General features: G+C 44.6%; 1 protein-coding gene across 3 annotated transcripts in view; it reads left to right on the plus strand.

Moving 5' to 3' along the window:
* Positions 1-19,317, plus strand: part of FGD3 (FYVE, RhoGEF and PH domain containing 3) — a 115,667-nt gene that overhangs the window by 83,191 nt on the left and 13,159 nt on the right. For all 3 annotated transcript variants that reach the window (XM_083602962.1, XM_083602963.1, XM_083602964.1), the window contains 5 exons: positions 515-594; positions 908-938; positions 2,210-2,311; positions 4,907-4,969; positions 15,742-15,864. In XM_083602962.1, coding sequence (XP_083459088.1) covers positions 515-594; positions 908-938; positions 2,210-2,311; positions 4,907-4,969; positions 15,742-15,864 — 399 coding nt within the window. The remainder of the gene's footprint in view (positions 1-514; positions 595-907; positions 939-2,209; positions 2,312-4,906; positions 4,970-15,741; positions 15,865-19,317) is intronic.

Raw genomic sequence — 19,317 nt, forward strand, 5'->3', positions numbered from 1 at the left:
TAAAACACAGGCAACGTGGAAGGCGGAACATGACATGCTGTTATTGAAGATGGAACTGCAGGAAATGAGTATGCAGTATTGCAGACTTCAACAGGGGGACCGTGCAAACAATAACAACAATAAAGCCACAGTCAGTTTCTCCTTTGCCATTGCAGTGCCACTTGAAAGCCGCTGAGCTTAAAACATAGTGGATGTGGACCCATACATTTCTCCGTGCCTAGACAAGTCGCAGATACAGTCTAGGTTAGAGTCCAAGTCTCTTCCACCAACTGCTTCTGCACCTTACAGCTGGCAAACCTTGTTTGTATCTCAGATAAACCCTTGTGTAAATAATGCCTCTGAAAGCATTGTCATTAAAAAGTAGACACTAGATGTTATTTTTAAACAAACAGTTCATTATTATTATTAATAGTTGCTGCTGTTTATTTAGAGAGAGTAGAGGTTTGTTTGGTAATCTTAAAAGTGTTTAGAAAATTACATTTTAAAGTATAGTAAAATATACTTGGTTTCCTAGGTCCAGGAAATCAGCAAGCAAAACGTGGCTCATACATTCTCAATAACAGGAAAGAAGAGATCATTGGAGCTACAAGCTAGGTACAGAATTTTGTTCATTCATTCTGCATGTTTTGAGCAAGGAATGTTAGGCTGTGGAAGCAATTGGTAAAATAATTCATTCTAGTAAATTCTATTGTTTTGAATCATAAATAAGGTAAAGGGGAAGCAAAGGGTAGTTTTCAATTATATGCTGCCGAGTTTAGAATAGGTGGCATATCAGATTCCAGCAACAAAACATGAATTTACTGTAGAGATGAATAAGACTATTATCTGCTTATAAGACTGCAGATATTAAACAGCTACTGAATATGCTACATGTATACAACATATATGTCTTTTCTGCATTTTATAGGACAGAAGAAGAGAAGAAAGAATGGATCCAGGTCAATATAAGCATATTTTACTTAGCCTTTATGCCATCCCATTTCATTTTCGGTGTTCTTCTTTGCTAAGTACATTAAGCTGCATATAGGAACTTTTTTCTCCATTTCATTATTTCCAAGCTGTTATACCCCACCCTGCCAAAAAGACACCTTTCCCTGAGCAACTTACAATAAAACAATAAAATACAGCTATACAAAGATAAGTAAAGCTGAGTAAAATAACAATAAAGCTAGCAAAAGTTTTTTTTTAAAAAAGCATTATAAAAAAACCAGACACTGGAGATGAAAGCATGCCATTAACATTCCTGAGATAGTAAAAAAAGACTTTGGTGCTAAGATGACGTCAGAGTAGGCAAATGTGAACCTCCTGGTGGTATTTCATAACTAGCAGAAAAGGCTGCTCCCTAATCATAATCCACCAAGGGTTGTATCTAGCAAAGCCATCCTATTAGTGCAAGGACTTCTGCCTGAACAACAGAACAGCCTCTCTGCCCCATGTGATGCTGCACTCCACCCAGATCTATCCTGGGGTTTCCTCCAACCCTCCACAGCAGATTGGTGAGGGAGTAGAGGGAGAGGAAGTCCCGTTACGCAAGCAGAAGGCATTACGCAGCTTGGTCGGATACAGCCCTGTATTCATGATGGGTATCCAAAGTCTCTGAGGATTATCTTAAGGCACTCATGTGAAGAAAATGGTCAAATATGTCCCAAGCCATGAAGAAATAACTTTAAAAGTGGGCATAATCACTTTAATGTGAACCTGAACATAGACGAATAGCCAATGCAGATGCTTCAGAACAAGCAAGATGGATTCCTAATGCCGAGTCCCAGTTAGCATTTCCACAATAGTATTTTACATTAACTGCGTCTTCAAAGGCAGCCTCACATGTACTCTATTACAGTAATGGAAAATATTGCTTCGGGGTGAGGAACTGATGACTTCTGTATTGAAATCTTATTGGTGTTTTAGCAGAAGACCCATTGCCTACCTCTCCCATTACATTTATATAATTCTGATAGTGCTTTTGTTCCTTATAGTTAGTTAACTGAAGTGACCTTTCAGTTTTTACAGACTACGTTCTTAATTTGAGGCTCTACTTTTGTAAGTCATACTTGGAAATTCTTTATCTTGTAGAAACAACACTCTTAAGTAATGACATCAGCAAACAGTTTTGTTTTGTTTTGTTTTAAAAATGGTTTTTGGTTTTGTGTTCTAAATAAGATTTTGCAGGTTACTTTTACTTACTGCATTTCTTGGAATTTTATTGCAGGTCATTCAAGCAACAATTGAAAAACATAAACAGAACAGTGAAACGTTTAGAGCTTATAATAGCTCTTTTTCTCAAGAAGATGAGCATCTCCCAGATTCATCAGTAAGCATTTAGTGATCATTATTCCTGTGGGTCTTTGCTGTCATATATATTGCACTTGCAATTTTTTTTTGTTTTTAATTTGTAGCCTGTGGTTTTGATCCAGAGTTCCCACAGGTGGAGCTTCACTCCTGGGACTTTCCATTGGGGAACTGGACAAAGGGAGACAATTTTCTCCATCTCTTGACACTTGCTTATATTGAGTTACATTAGTCACTTTATGAACATGCTTAAAAGCACAGGTCCTAGTACTAATCCTTGGTGGCATAGGAACCAACTCCTACGGGTTAAGGTCCTTTCGCCCCCCCCCATAAAATATTTGATGGCCCGCCCACCTAAAGTAGATGGGCATTACCATTCAAATAGCATATGTGTGCTGTGTCTTTGATTGATTATGCAAGGTTGGCTCTCTTGCTTGGTGGACTTCACTTTCTGCTTCCATCCATTAAGAGAACTATCCATTTATTCCTGCTCTCTGCTTCCTGTTTCTTACCCAGTTACTGGTTCTTAAGAGGACCTCTCCTCTTATTCTGCGACTGATAAACTTACTCAGGAATATTTGATGTTGTACTTTTAACTATATACTTTTTGGCACTCTCAAAGTATTAAGAAAGGTTAGTGAGACAGGATCTACCTTTGCTGAAACTTGTTCTTCTATATGCTTGGGAGTTCTACCTTTAATAAAGCTTTTCACCAGTTTTCCAGGAATAAGTAAACTGGTCTGTAATTTGTTGGATCCCTTTGAAAGAGATTAATGTTAAGTTGGCTACTTTCCACTCCTCAGGTATGGGGATTGATAGTAAGCACATGTTACATATTTTTCTTAGAAGATCAACAATTTCACATTTGAACTCTTTAAGAACTCTCAAGTGGATGCCATCTGGACCCAGTGTTTTGTCAGTTTTCAATTTGCCCATAAGACCTAGAACCTAGTCACTTATCACTGCTATTCTCATACTCCATCTCTAAGAAAGTTCAGACACAGGGATTTATCCCACATCTTCTGTGAAGGCAGGCATAAGAATTCATTCAGCTTCTCTGAACTTTCTCTTCTATCCTTTAAGAGTCTTTTGATACCCATGTCATTCAAAGATCCAGCTGCTTTTCTAGCTGGTCTCCTGCTATTCATGTATTTAAAGAGTTTTTTGTTGGTGGTCTTTATGTTTTTAACAATGTGCTCCTTGAATTCCTCTCCCTCTCCTTTCAACAAAGCTGCAATTTTCTCAAGAAAATGGTCTCTAATAGCCTCTAAGAGCTTCCTTATCTCTGCTTGCTAACCATGATGACATCCTCTTGGCCCTGGTGGTACCTTTCTTGAACTGTGGTATACATTCTAGTCGAGCTTTCATTGTGGCTTTGAAAACCCCCAAGCATTCTGGAGAAATTGGGTCCTCTTTACTTTGCCTCTTAGCTTCCTTTTACTAGTTCCTTCATTCTGGGGAGCTTTTCTCTTTTGAAATCAAATGTGACTGTGTAGAACTTTCTGGGCAGTTGTCTGCTTACATATATGATAATTGTGATAACATTATGGATCACAGTTCCCATTTGGCTCAACAGTACTTATATCTCATGCCAGGTTCTGAGTGCCACCCCTCTAGTTGATTCCCATAGAACATCATCATTTAGGATATCTAGAAATAGATGTTACCAGTTTGTTATGTTTGGAGCATATAGCCTGCCTGTATGAGGGTAATTAAAGTCACCCATTACTACAGCAGTTCTGGATGTCTCTTGGATTTTATTCTCCATCTCAAGATTCAGCATTTTGGTCAGGGTGATGATAGTACACCCCCACTACTAAATTGCTCTTGGAAGCCAGTATTACCACCCACAACAGTTATGTGGATGAGGCCCTAGCTTGTTGGACACTGTACCCGTTGATGTGCAGAGTGACACCCTTTCCAGTGTTTCTAGCTTTCAAGAATTTTAAATATGATGATTTTATGTTCTATTAGAACCAAAACGTTATTACATCATGGGCAGATATAAGTTGGTGTGCACAAAAAGAGCCTATGGTATGTTTGTATGAGCCTTTTGAATCCAGGTTCAAATCACCACTCAGATATGAAGTTCACTGGGTCCTTGAGCAAGCCAGTATATCTCAGGCAGTCCTAACATGTGGATGCTTTGCTGGGAAATGCTAAAATGGGAACTCCCTGGACAAAAGGTGGATAGACTATAATAAAGTATAACTACTGATATCCTGTGTATATTAGACAGAGAAGGTCTATTCTGGTGCCTCATTTATCATTCCACAATGTCAGATTACAATGTTGGGTAGAACTGGATCCACAGTGGCTGAAATGCCTCTCAGGTATTTTGTGTTGCCGCCTGTTGTCTTTAGCTATTCTGTGTATATTTCACAACAGCTCTTTCATCAGTGGTGTCATATACCATTACGGTCTGGTGCCTATGTAACAGTGCAGACCTTCATTGCACCTCTGGGTCATCTCGCAACCACAAGAACGGTGTAACAGCAGTCATAGTGACCCTTCCCAAACACTCCTTGGCCAGTGCAAGAGCTCATAGTATTGAGCTATTAAAGAGCTGGGTGTTTTATTAGTATTCATGTGCTTTCTTATGGCTTTCCCACAACAGATAGCGAGCACCAGTTCTGTGGAATCCATGCCAGGAACAGATGGTAGCAGCACATCTGGAGGGGTAAGCGATTGCAAGGAGGATGCCTCATGAAATCAAATGTTCAAATGTTTTGTTTTGATGAGAGGGGAGAGAGGGGGGGAGCAGGCCCGTTCCAGACATGGTCATGCATTAGCCTATATTCTCTATTCGAATTTTATTTACTTGAACTGTGCCTTTTCACCATTAGTGAAAATTGCTCCTGACCTTTTCTAATGTAAAACTTTCAACACTGACCTCACTTCTGAAACCACGAGCCCATATGCAGACTGAATTAACTTCCTTTGAATACTGTTGGAAAAGAAATCATTGTCTTCTGTTTACAAGCGAGCAGGACTCCTGAAGCCAGTACAAAATAAGCCATTGTTACTTGACATATATGTTTCCTTAAGTCTGAGCTGAAGACTAGAAAGATAAGCTCGTCCGTTCTGTGTTTCACTAGAAGTCTTTGAATTATCAGCAGAAACACTTTACTTTTGGCAGCTGGGAAAGGCACAGTAATTTCCCCCATAATGATGGTTTTCAATGTAAGCACTGCAAATCGTGGCTCACATCCATAATATGCCACAGATGTCTTTTATTAGGAAACTAGAGTCTTAGGTCTGGTTCGGATGTTCACCAGTTAAGATATCAGATGGTGCTTCTTACATGAAAAGCTGCCGCTCTAGGCTAAACTGCTTTAATTCAGCGTGCTGTACTTGGCATTCTTTATAATTAGGGCTTTCACCTGATGAAAGAAATTGTAGCCAATTAATCAGATGAGTTTCAGTCTAGTAAGATTGGTTGATTAAATCTGTGTAAATTTGCATATGAATAGTAATGCTGGGGGGGGGACATACAGTGGTGCCTCGGGTTAAGTACTTAATTCGTTCTGGAGGTCCGTTCTTAACTTGAAACTGTTCTTAACCTGAAGCACCACTTTAGCTAATGGGGCCTCCTGCTGCTGCCACGCCGCTGGAGCACGATTTCTGTTCTCATCCTGAAGCAAAGTTCTTAACCTGAAGCACTATTTCTGGGTTAGTGGAGTCTGTAACCTGAAGCGTATGTAACCCCGAGGTACCACTGTATCCCTCTTGTTCTTCCGATGTCACACTCATATGTCCCAACAGGCATCATCTTAGAAGAGGCATCCTTTGAGAGAGAGCAGGAGGTGGAGTCCCCTTTCTGAGATAGTGCCTGTCACCTACAGTTTTTGGAAACACTTGCATTTAAACCACTTTCCATTTTAAAAATCTGCTGCCTGCTTAAATGAAGGGCATATTTTTTGTCACTCAAACGGTAATTAGGTATATTCACTGATTAAGTATTGCAGCCCTTCTTACAGTTTCAGTCACACCATAGTATTCTCAAGCTCAAAATGTCTTGTTGTAAACAAGCGTGCACTCCAGGGATTCATACAGGCCATTTGACTAAGTTAGGCCCACTAATTTCAGTGGTCTACCCTGAGTGAAACTGAGTTAAATACCACCCATAATAAAGTGTGTGGCATGTTATCTGCAATGTGTGCTGCCAGAATGATTTCCTATGAGGTTTTGAAGAAAGAGATTATGTGGAGGAAATTGGGGGGGTTGGGGTTTCCCTGCCACAGTCCACAAGACCATTATGTGATGTAACTCAATGGAAGGGGTAGTCATTGTGGTACCCTCCAGAACTCTGTCTCCTATTATCCTCAGTCAGCATAGCTAATGGGAGTTGTAGTCTAGCAACACCTGGAGACATAGTCCCAGGCTCTTCAGTAAACCCAACATGCAATACTTTTCCTAGAAAATTTGCCTTTGCTCTCCATCTACTACCAAACTAGGTTCTAGATCCTTGCATTACTTAACAGAGCCCTGAAAAACCTGGGTCCTGGATTGCCTAAACCCTTATAACCTAAATCAGTCATTGAGATCATCTGTAGAAGCATCATTGGTCGTTCTCCAAGTTGGGGCGGTGCTCATCTGACAACAAGAAACCGAGCCTTTAGTATTGTTGGTCCAGTCCTGTGAAATGCTCTGCTAATAGAGCATTAGCAGGTGCCTTCTGTTTCAACCTTTAAATACCTGCTGAGAACTTCTCTGTACTACCCTATTTCCATAGTGGTCAGTTAATGGTCTTTGATTTTAAAATTTTACATGTTTTTATTAGAGGTAGTTGCTGTTGCAAACTGCTTTGATTTTTTAAATGATCCAGCAGTGTGTGTGTGTGTGTGTGTGTGTGTGTGTGTGTGTGTATAAATTTTGGGCTGGGAAACAGCATACTCGTTTGCCATTCAACAATTTGAGATGCGCAACTGCCTGGCATTTTCATAAAATGCTTGGTGGACAACTGTATGGATATGGCAACTTAACTTCTTGGTTGGGATTTGTTGCAACTGCTCTAAATAGTCACAGCAATCCCAGCAGCTCTTGAATGGCAGCTGGCGGCGATGGTACATCGCTGTTACATCTGATGTTTGCCAGGGCTTGGCTGCTTGCTCTGGTATGGGAGAGGAAGAAATGCATAAATGCCGTGGGAAGCTTTTTGCCGTGGGGAATTCTTTGGGTCTTGCTGTGAACAGTGGTTATGGTTACTTTTTATATTAATGTACAATATTATTTTGACCAAACTGCGGGAGGCAGTGGAAGACAGGAGTGCCTGGCGTGCTCTAGTCCATGGGGTCACGAAGAGTTGGACACGACTAAACGACTAAACAACAACAACACAATATTATTATAAGCATCAGTTAGGTTTTTTGAACTATAAAAAAATTAGCAGCTTTATATATTTTGCATTATGACATTTCTGTACTTAATCTCAATTGTGTTACCCATTTAAATAGTTGTTGTTGTTGTTTTAAAAAATAAATCTGTGTGTTTTGCTTACAGTAGACATGCTACTTTTTAATAAAAAGCCAAATGGCTTCTCTGTTTAATAGGAATGCCACTTAAAGCTCGCAGTAAACGTTGAAAACAAGGTTCATATTTATACATTTGTGTATGAATCTTTCTCCTAGCGTTTGAAAAGCACCCATCAACGGCTAGCTGGATTGTGCCATCCAAGAGCTCCTGTGTTAAGCACAGCCTCTTTTCTCTCTCTTTAAGTCTTTATACAGCTGAACCACTTGGTGGTGGTGATAGGCAGCAAACTAGAAGCTGCCTTCTTTATTCTGTCCAGCTTCCTAAAGGAATGGTTAAGACATTGCAATATGGCCAGTATTAATTAAGAAAGCTATACCAGATAGTTAAAATTGTGGGGTAGGGTATTAAAATGATGTAAAATACATTAGTAAATACTGCATAGTGGTTTTGCATCCCAAATACACAGAAGTTTCTGTGATGGGATGTTGAGCTGCTTGTGCGTAAAGTTCCTAGTCCCTCAGTGTTTGGCTAAGTCCACAAACCACTGTCTGTAACGGAGCGCCATAAGCATGGCTCCGTCAGTCGCTGGCAGAATCCGACAGTGGGCGTTTACGGAATTTCTTCCAGCATAACAGCTCCTTAACGGAAACACGTCTTCTGGACTCTCTACGTGACAATTTCCGGCGAGGAGTGGGTGTCCCTATAGGAGGTCCTGAAACCTCCTCGCTGTTCTCGCTGGAATTGTCTCTGAGCCATTCTTCTGACTCGCTTTCCCTTGGAGCTCTTTCTCGCCCCCTGCTGGTTCCCTCCTCCGCTGATAAGTCTCTCTCAACCTCTGGGAGCCCCTCCACCACCTGTTCTTCCGATGACAGTTCCCTGACATCCACCTCCCCTCCAGGGCCCCCTCCACCCCCTCCCCTCCCTTCCTCTGCTGGAGGCGAGGGAGCAAAACCCCGGAAAGAACTTCCCTCATCTTCAGAAGTCTCGAACATTTTCCTCCACCGGTTGCTGTTTCGGGTTTCTAAGTACTCATCCTCCTCGGAATCTATTCCTTCTTCCCACTCTGACCCCGTGAATCCTTCAAATTCCTCCTCCTCTTCGGTGGTGCCAAAGTACTCCCTCCGGAACCTCGCTACTGACTGAGGTTTCCTGGGGAACCTTTGATGGAACGCTTCGATCAAGACCTCGTCATTGACTTCCTCTGCCGTCACCCAGGTGTTTTCTGACTCCGGTTCTCCTTCCCACGCTACCAAATACTCCACCTGATTACCCTTCCACCTGGAGTCGAGGATTTCTGCCACATGGTTGCTGCTTTCCCTCTCTTCTAAGACTGGTCCCTGTGGGGAAACCCCTTCTTTTCCCCCCCTATACGGTGACAGTAATGACCTGTGGAATACTGGGTGCAGTTTCATGTGGTTCGGTAACCGGAGTCTGAAAGCTACTGGGTTAACCTGTTGAATGACCTCAAATGGTCCCAATCTTTTGGGTCTCAATTTCTTGCAACCCCCCTTGAACGGCAGTCCTTGGGTGGACAGCCACACCTGATCCCCCACCCTTATAGTTTCACCTTCCCTTCTGTTCTTGTCTGCCTGCTTCTTATATTGTTCTTTGGCCCTTTCTAAGTTGAGTTGGAGTTGACGATGGATCGCTTCAATTTCTTCTACAAACAGTTCTGCGGCTGGGACGCTCCATCTCTCCCCTCCTCCCCCTGGAAATGCCCTGGGGTGGCACCCATAATTAGCCAAAAAGGGGCTCATCCCGGTGGACACATTCTCCGCATTATTGTAGGCAAATTCCGCCAGCGCCAACTTTTCCACCCAATCGTTCTCTCTGTCATTGACATAACACCTCAGGTATTGTTGGAGGATACCGTTTGCTCTTTCCGCCTGCCCGTTGGTTTCTGGGTGCCGGGCAGTCGAAAAATTGACCTCCACGTGCAGTAAGCTCATGAGCTTCCTCCAGAACCTGGACGTGAATTGTTTGCCCCGGTCTGAGACCACCCTCAAGGGGGCGCCATGCAGTCTAAAAATATGTTCTACAAACAATTTAGCTGTCTCTTCCGCCGTGACTGCATGTGAGCAAGCTACAAAGTGGCCCATCTTAGTTAATAGGTCTACTACTACCAGTATGGCGGTTTTCCCCTTGGATTTCGGCAGATCAGTCATAAAATCTATCGATACCGCCTCCCATGGCCTCTCTGGTGTGGGCAACGGTTCTAACAACCCCGCCGGCGCCCGCCTTTCTCCCTTGGCTCGCTGGCATTGGTCACACCCTCTTACATACTCCCTTACATCTTCCCTCACCCTGGGCCACCAAAATTCCCTGGTAACCAACCACATGGTTTTGTGTTGCCCAAAATGCCCTGCGGTAGGGCTGTCGTGCATCTGTTTGAGTACTCTCCCTCTCAATTCCCCTTCGGGTATATATAGTGCCCCTTTGTAATACAAAGCCCCGTTTCTTTCTTCAAAACCTCCGGAGTTTTCTCCCTCCCTCCTTAGACCTTGGAGCTTATTCTGGGCGTATTCATCATTCTGCGTCTCCTCTACCAGTTCCCTTTGCCCCACCAACGCCGCCCCACACACCCAGTGGTCCTCTGGTATGATATGTCTCTCTTCGGGTGCTCCCTCCCCCTCCAAATACTCTGGTTTGCGTGAGAGAGCGTCCGCCCTGACGTTTTCTGGGCCTGGCACATAGCAAATTTCAAAATAAAATTTGGAGAACTCCTGTGCCCATCTCACTTGCCGTTGGTTGAGCACTCGTGCCGTTCTCCAGTACTCTAAATTCTTGTGGTCCGTGCATACTTGCACCTTGTGTTGTGCACCAATTAGTAAGTGTCTCCATTTCCGGAACGCTTCGTGAATGGCGAGTAGTTCTCGGTCATATACCGTGTAGTTCTTCTCGGATTTGTTTAACTTCCGCGAGAAGAAGGCACACGGTCTCCACTCCGACTTATCCTTCCCCGGCTGAAGAAGCACCGCCCCCACCGCCCGGTCTGATGCGTCCGTTTCCACTCTCATGGGTTTTTGTAAATCCACGTGCAGGAGCTGTTCTTCCGAAGCGAATGCCCTTTTCAATTCTCTGAATGCTTGCTCCTCTTCTGCCGTCCAAACAAATTTCTTCTTGCTGCTGAGACAGTCCGTGATGGGAGCCGTTAAATGGGCAAAGTTCTTGATGAACTTCCGATAAAAGTTCCCAAACCCTAAGAATCTTTGCACATCTTTTTTCGTTCTCGGTGTCTTCCATTCCAGTACCGCCTGGACCTTGCCTGGATCCATGGCTAATCCCTTGTCTGACAAGCGGTACCCCAGGAATTCCACCTCCTTGGTGTGAAACTGACACTTCTCCAATTTCACCCACAGCTGGTTAGCTTGCAGTTGGCTCAACACTTCCCTGACGTCCTTTACATGCTGCTCCTCATTCTCTGAATATACTAACACGTCATCTAGGAACGCCACGCAATTCTTGTAGAGCAGAGGTCCCAGGACGTGGTTCATGAACGATTGAAAACATGCTGAGCCTGCTTGTAATCCAAAGGGCATAACGCGATATTCGAAAGCCCCTAGAGGGGTGAACATCGTTGTCTTCCATTCATCCCCCTTCCTTATCCGTATCAGGTTGTATGCTCCCCTCAGGTCCAGTTTAGTAAAAATCTTTCCCTTCCTCCTCCTTCCCCCCAACAGCTCCTGCCATCCCTTGCCATTCCTTTCTTTGTGGACAGACTCTGGCAAAATGACCTGGCTGCTGGCAGAGATAACATTTCTTGGGGCTCTTCCCCTCCTTCTTCCGCCCTTCACTGGGATTTGAAACTGCCCGCGCGCGCGCTGTTCCAACTTCCATCTGCTCTGCGGGCGGGAAAGTTGGCTCCGGAATCTCTGGAATGCGGAAATCCCTCCAACGCTCCCCTTTCCCTTCCCGCTTCTCCAAGGCTCTAGCCTCCTGGCGTGCTCCAATGGTCAGCGCTGATTTGGTCAGCTGGTCCATAGACTCCGCCCTGGGCGCCCGGGAAAGTTTGTCTTTCACAGCCGAAGAAAGTCCCTCTTCGAAAAGCATTTGAATGGGTTCTGCTGACAGATCCCACCCCAATTTCTGTATCAACATAGTAAACTCAGTCCAGTACTCACGGACAGATCGGCTCCCCTGTTTACAAGCCATCAACTGCCTGCGCACCACTCCCTGTTCAATGTCGCTGGAAAACATCAGGTCCATGGCGCGAAAAAACTTCCGTGCGTCTTTCAAGACTTCATTATGCCCTGCCATCAGGGGTCTAACCCAGTCTCTCGCCCCTCCTTCGAGATGGCTAACCACAAACGCCACTCGCGATTCCTCGTCGGGAAAGTCATCAAACTGCAGATTAAGGGCATACTGCATCTCTGTCCTAAAGGCTTGATAGTTCCTGGGATCCCCCCCCAAACTTCTGCACCAATCCTGGCATCTTTCTTGCTTGTGGGGGGGCCTTTGCCTTTTCTGCATCCTGAGCCCTCCTCTCATCGAGCCTCGCCGTTTGCAGCGCTAGCTGGACCTCCAACACCCGGTACCTTTCTTCCAGGCTTGGACCGGCTCCAGCTCCTCCTGCATCTCCGGTTCCGGCTGGGTTGCTCATGATGCCTTCTCTGCACAAGCTGCTTTCAGGGACTGTCGGATTGCTGTGATGGGATGTTGAGCTGCTTGTGCGTAAAGTTCCTAGTCCCTCAGTGTTTGGCTAAGTCCACAAACCACTGTCTGTAACGGAGCGCCATAAGCATGGCTCCGTCAGTCGCTGGCAGAATCCGACAGTGGGCGTTTACGGAATTTCTTCCAGCATAACAGCTCCTTAACGGAAACACGTCTTCTGGACTCTCTACGTGACAATTTCCGGCGAGGAGTGGGTGTCCCTATAGGAGGTCCTGAAACCTCCTCGCTGTTCTCGCTGGAATTGTCTCTGAGCCATTCTTCTGACTCGCTTTCCCTTGGAGCTCTTTCTCGCCCCCTGCTGGTTCCCTCCTCCGCTGATAAGTCTCTCTCAACCTCTGGGAGCCCCTCCACCACCTGTTCTTCCGATGACAGTTCCCTGACAGTTTCTATTGCTTTTTTTAATTTGCTGGTTGGCATTCTTTTCAGAATTGTCATTGAGGAATGACCATGTCTTCACTGCCATTTTTATATAGGTTGCCTTATTTACATCATACCGTCATTCTCTAAAATATAAATGGAAGTAAATTGCAAAGCCTGTAGCATTACACTGGGTTGAGTAACTGAGCATTCCGTCAGTTTCACTCCCATCATTGTGAAATCGTGCCTGTTCACCTGTTGAGTGAGTTTCCATGCTGGCATGTAAATGCTGAAGGCGGAACACTAGGGATTCTGCTGTGCTGGAAAGGGGTCTATGGAACTCGCTCCCCCAGAAGGCCGTGATGCTCACCTGCTTGGAGACTCAGACAAATCCATGGAGGAGAGGGATATTGATGGCTACGCTCTGCTGTTGCAGTTGGAGGCAGCAATGCTTCTGAATACCTGTTGCTGGAAATCACAGGAGGAGAGAGGGCTCTTGTGCTCGGGTCCTGCTGGCTGGTTTCCCATAGGCATCTGTGGGAAATAAATTATTATTATTTAGGGAAGTTTTTAATGTGTGACATTTTAATGTATTTTTAATCTTTGTTGGAAGCCGCCCAGAGTGGCTGGGGAAACCCAACCAGATGGGCGGGGTACAAATAAATTGTTATTGTTGTTGTTGTTGTTGTTGTTTTGTTGTTGTTGTTGTTGTCGTCATCTGGTTGGCCACTGTGGGTACTGGATGCAGGACCACAGGGGCCATTAACCTGATCAAGCAGGCTATTCTAATGTTGGAGAACCCCCTATTCTTGTAGAAAAGTAGTGGGGCTGTGGGAATAAACTCTCAACCTACGCAGAACCTCAAAGTGCACTCAATGCAGGTTGCACATGTACCATTTCCTCAAGGCACCAGTGCACATCCACAAGGCAGAAGGATTCAGGGGAGGCAATACTCATATCCCAAGAGTTCCAAGGCACTGGGATCAGTAACCCTTGCATCCTTTATTTTTCCACTTCCCTGAAGTTGCCATGCAACAAGACTCTTTTTGGTGATGGATGAGAAGTGCTCCACCACCACTACTGAAATATCCTGGAGGAAGCCGAATTGGGTTCTGACGACGTTTGCTCAATTCCTTTCTGTCGGATCCTTTTAGTGGTTCTAGATGGCTGAGACCCGTTCACTGCATACAGGGTTGTTGTGGAATATAGGAGCTAGCAAGGCATTTCTTTCATTCTGTGTTATTTGCAGGGCTCTCTAATAGATGTTAAAAGGGACGCGGGTGGCACTTTGGTCTAAACCACTGAGCCTCTTGGGCTTGCCGATCGGAAGGTTGGCGGTTTGAATCCCAGCGATGGGGTGAGCTCCCATTGCTCGGTCCCTGCTCCTGCCAACCTAGCAGTTCGAAAGCACATCAAAGTGCAAGTAGATAAATAGGTACCACTCCGGCGGGAAGGTAAACAGCATTTCCGTGTGCTGCTCTGGTTCGCCAGAAGTGGCTTAGTCATGCTGGCCACATGACCCAGAAGCTGTACGCCGGCTCCCTCGGCCAATAAAGCGAGATGAGCACCACAACCCCAGAGTCGTCTACAACTGGACCTAATGGTCAGGGGTCCCTTTACCTTTACCTAATAGATGTTGCACCTGATAAAGTACAGCTTGGTGGAAATCCCTAGCGCTAAGGCTGAGGCAAATCACAGGCCGCAGTGACAGCAAAGGTGCAAATTGGTGGTGGTGTTGTAGTCTGAGCCTGTATGATCGGCAACACAATGCTAGCTTGTTGTGGAATGGCCCTTTAATTTATTTCTTGCAAAAGCTTTTGTGTACACCTGAAATAAATGTCATCAGTAGCTAATATTCCGGACACTTGTAATTGTTAGTTGCTATAGTAATTGAGAGCTTCTTTACATACTGAAGCAGCCTCTGAGTGTGTGGTTTGTAATGTGAGCAGAAAAGGCAGTGCATGGAAGACTGTTAGCAAACCTATAACACACTCCATAAAGTTTAATTACAGGCCATACCTATACCTTTAAAAAACGATCTTTGTGCTCTTTGGGGCAAGAAATGAATGTTGATATAAATTAAACAACTTCTTTGAAATGAACCATATGCTTGGTTCTGAACTGGGTAGTGTTGCAGTTGCTGCTTTGCTTGTGGCGATGGGATTGAATGATTAAAATCTTTACTGCTCATGCACACGTACTTGGCAGGCTAAGGTTCTTGGCTGCACATGCAGCCTAGCTGTTTCCACTTTGCTCCTTCCCAGTGAGAGCAGGTAAACAAACCAGGAAAGAAGGAATTCCTGAAAGTTATGTCCAAATGCAGGATCGTAATTTGTTTCATCCTAACAGATTATGATTTGTAGCCATTCTGAAACCATGACCAGTTGTTGGCTTTCCAAAATGCTTGAAGTTCTCCTGAAGTCTGCCTGTAACTGCCTGGGAAGGCCTGCATTCTTCCTTTTGAGTAGTTGTCTCAAATTCTTCAGACAAAGAAGTCTCGCTCAAAATATACATCCTTGCAGGTAGTTTGCTTGCATGTTGCTTGCACAGCAGGAAATACTTTCTGAGGGAGAAGGCAGCTCACATATCAGGAAGGGTAAAGAGACCTTGAGCATGCAAATAATAGACTTCTTAGAAAATCTATAATTCTTAACTAAACAGTGCTAGTTCAACCCTTGTTAGAGGCTTTTAAAATAGCTGGTCTAGCCATCATTCCAAATGTCTAGAGCTGTTTGGCGGTGAAAGTTTTATTGGCCCAAAACAACTGGCAAATCTTGAGTTAAGATATATCTGGCACTCGAAATGCAACTCTGCTAACCACGTGTGTTAAAATCTCGACATTATAGATACCAAACTATAATAATGATAATACACTTGTGGGGCTCAAGCTGCCCTTCACTGGTTCAAAGTCAGATTGTTTAACATTTAAATTTTATTTTTTCATCCCAGCCTGAGTGTTGCAGAAAATCCTCCAAATCAAAGAGAGAAAAGGAGAAGCAAGCTTGCAAAAGCTGCAGTGAAAGCTTCAACTCCATTACAAAAAGACGTCACCATTGCAAGCAATGTGGGGCAGTGAGTATTGGAGTGAAAATTACTATTTATATGTATGTGCATTGTTACTTATTTGGAACAAGCTGGTTTTTCTTTATAAAATTCTGCAAAAAAGGGGGGGGGGAATCATCTTCTCAAGTATTATACTGTCCTTCAGTTCCCAAGACTGTCTGCATAAGTAGATTGATTTCCCCTTTTCCATGTTTTTATCTTCTGGTGTGCCATGCTCCTTAACAATGGGAAAATCAGGATCAAAAAGTATCTGGATAGAGCTCTTAGGACAAATTTCACACCATTTCTAAATAAGAAAAAAAGTTTTTTCTTTTTAAACATAGATACTTCAAATTAAATTCTGTTGAAATCCAGCGAAACTTTAATCCAAGGTTTATTGATTTCATTGGAATTTGTTTTCAGTTTTTTCCAATCACAGCCATTTTGCCCATGTTTTGCTTAATTTAACATGAATCATCCAAACATTAAAACTTGCCATTATTAAAAGCCACAGATTATCTTTCTCATCTAACAGAACCGTCAGATGTACTTCTCTTTGATAAATAATCAACCCCAACTTTTAGATAGCTTTGTTTCTTAACCACTTACATTCTAATATAACAACAACAATAGTTTGAATAATTTTACTATTTTTACCCCACCCATCTGACTGGGTTGCCCCAGCCACTCTGGGCAGCTTCCAACATATATAAAAACATAATAAATCATTAAATATTAAAGATATTCTCCATACAGAGTTGCCTTCAGATGTCTTATAATAGTTACCTATGTACTTGTCATCTGATGAGAGGGCATTCCACAGGGCGCCACTACCGAGAAGACCCTCTGCCTGGTTCCCTGTAACCTCACTTCTCGCAGGGAGGGAACCGCCAGAAGGCCATTGGAGCTAGATCTCAGTGTTCAGGTTAAACAATGGGGATGGAGACACTCCTTCAGGTATACAGGGCTAAGTCTGTTTACGGCTTTAAAGGTCAGCACCAACACTTATTCTGGTAATTGTGCAAATGAAGGGCGTTTGAATTTTCTGAGCTCAGTAGAGTAATATAAAGCAAGCTAATGAGGCTAGACACTCTTGTTAAATTACATTGGTGTTTACTAGGCTGTGTTTGGTTTCCTTCAAATTATCTCAGTAAACCTGAACCTATCAAGACATCTAATATTTGTTGAATGACTTGTTGGTATTAATCTAACAAGAATTTCATAGCCACTTTTGAATAATCTACCGTATTTTTCGCTCCATAGGGCACACCTGACCATAAGGCGCACCTAGTTTTTAGAGGAGGAAAACATGGAAAAAAAATATTCTGAATCAAATGTTGTACTAAACTATTTAAAGCAGCAAAGCGGGTGGCTCCTGTCCGCTTTGCTGCTTTAAAGTGAGCCTCAGAGGAGGGAAGGAAGGGGAACCATGGCTTATCTAAGTCCAGTTAATAATGCTGAGCCTGATTTTATATGCATCTCAAAGCCCTTGACATATATACATTATAATGACAAGCCAAGATAGGCCTCCTGCGTAGGAGGAGGGGAGGAGAAGAGAGGGAACCATCATAGCTCAATGGGGAGAGCATGGAGAAGATCCCAAGTTCAGTCCTTGAAAGCTTCTCCAGGTAGGACTGAAGGTGTGTCTCCTGAAACCCAGGGGAGCCTCTGCCCATCAGTGAAGACAAAACTGAGCTAAATGGGCTCAGGGGTCCTGACGTGGTACAGGGAAGGTCCCTCTGTTCCTGTTTAAATTAGCCCTTCAGAACCATGGGGACTACAATCTTAGTTTGTTTTTAAAGGGAACAGCTGTAACCTCAGTGGCTTTGCATGCAGAACACCACACGTTCAATCCCCAGCCTCTCTAGGCCTGAAACTCTGGCAAACTGCTACCAGTCAGTGTTGACATTACTAAGCTAGATGGAGTAGTGGATCCGACTCCTTATAAGGCAGCTTCCTAGGTTCCCATTAATGCTTCAGATCTGGGTGTGAGGCTTGCTGTCACATTTAGTGTGGCGAGGGTGGTTCTTTGCACATCTGGAAGATGACTGTGTCACCTCCCATCACCCTCTTGAAGGTGCTTTTACAGCTCAGGGAAAAGGGCAGGCAGCCACAGCATGTGTAGACTGTAGCATCCTGAATTAAGGGAGGGATTCCCCTTGCAGCTAAAGGGTTGTTTGAGGCCACCACGAAAGAGCTGATCTTAAGCTTGAAACCAGGACTTGCTCTTTAACCATGCTGCTCCTCCAGTTGCCAATGCCATCCATGTAACCTTGTGTGAATATCAAGTGTGGATTGTGTCCAGGAACCAGGGAGGATTTCTTTCACATGAGTGCATGTTTTCGTCTTTAAATAAACAGCCCATGCAAGTTTCCAGCTCTTATGGCCATGCCTGGCTGTCTCAGTGGAAATCTGGGGAGGCTGAGGTGGACTTTCCAGTGGTCAAAGTCTTCCTGCCCAGCATCTATTTCCTGCCCTCTTTCCCCACTGAACCCCCGCACCCTGCTTCGAAGCAAGCCACGGAGGGGATTCCCTCCGCTTTGAAGCAGGAAAGTGGAAGAGGAGCTGCTTACATGAGTGTAAGCTGCTCCCCTCCCACTTTCCTGCTTCAAAGGGAGCCCGGGAGGAGGGAATCCGCTGCAGCCTCGAGCAGCGAGGAGGATCCATGGGTCCCCTCCTTCCCTCCTCCGTAGTTGCTTTGATGAAGGAAAGTGGGAGAGGAGCTGCTTACACGAGTGTAAGCTGCTCCCCTCCCACTTTCCTGCTTCAATGCAGCCTCGAGCAGCGAGGATCCATGGGTCCCCTCCTTCCCTCCTCCGTGGTTGCTTTGAAGCAGGAAAGTGGGAGAGAAGGTGCTTACATGGGTGTAAGCTGCTCCCCTCCCACCTTCCTGCTTCAAAGGGAGCCCGGGAGGAGGGAATCCGCTGCGGCCTCAAGCAGCGAGAAGGATCCATGGGTCCCCTCCTTCCCTCCTCCGTGGTTGCTTTGAAGCAGGAAAGTGGGAGAGGAGCTGCTTACACAGGTGTAAGCGGCTTCCCTCCCACTTTGCTGCTTCAAAGCGAGCCACGGAGGAGGGAGGGACCAACGGAATCCCCTTCCCTCCCTCCTCCCCGGCTCAGCTCAGCAGCCGCGGCTCTTGCTGGGTTTACAATGAGCCGGAAGGAGGGACAGATGGCACTCCCTCCTCCCGCCTCCCTGTAAACCCAGCCAGAGCCGCAGACACACTCTATGCAGCTCTTGCTTTAAAGGGAGAGCTGCGCAGAGCTTGTCGGCAGCAGCGGCTCTTGCTGGCTTCGCTCCATAAGACGCACAGACATTTCCCCTTACTTTTTAAGGGGAAAAAGGTGTGTCCAATGGTGTGAAAAATACGGTATTTTATTTATTAGTGAGTTGTTTTATTTAATTATAAATAAATAAAAACAGCAAGTCCAAAATGCTGAATCAAAAAAGTTATGTGCAACACTGCAAGCATTAGGCAGTGAG

The sequence above is a fragment of the Podarcis filfolensis genome, assembly GCF_964270895.1.
Source record: "Podarcis filfolensis genome assembly, chromosome: 2".
Taxonomy (NCBI): domain Eukaryota; kingdom Metazoa; phylum Chordata; class Lepidosauria; order Squamata; family Lacertidae; genus Podarcis; species Podarcis filfolensis.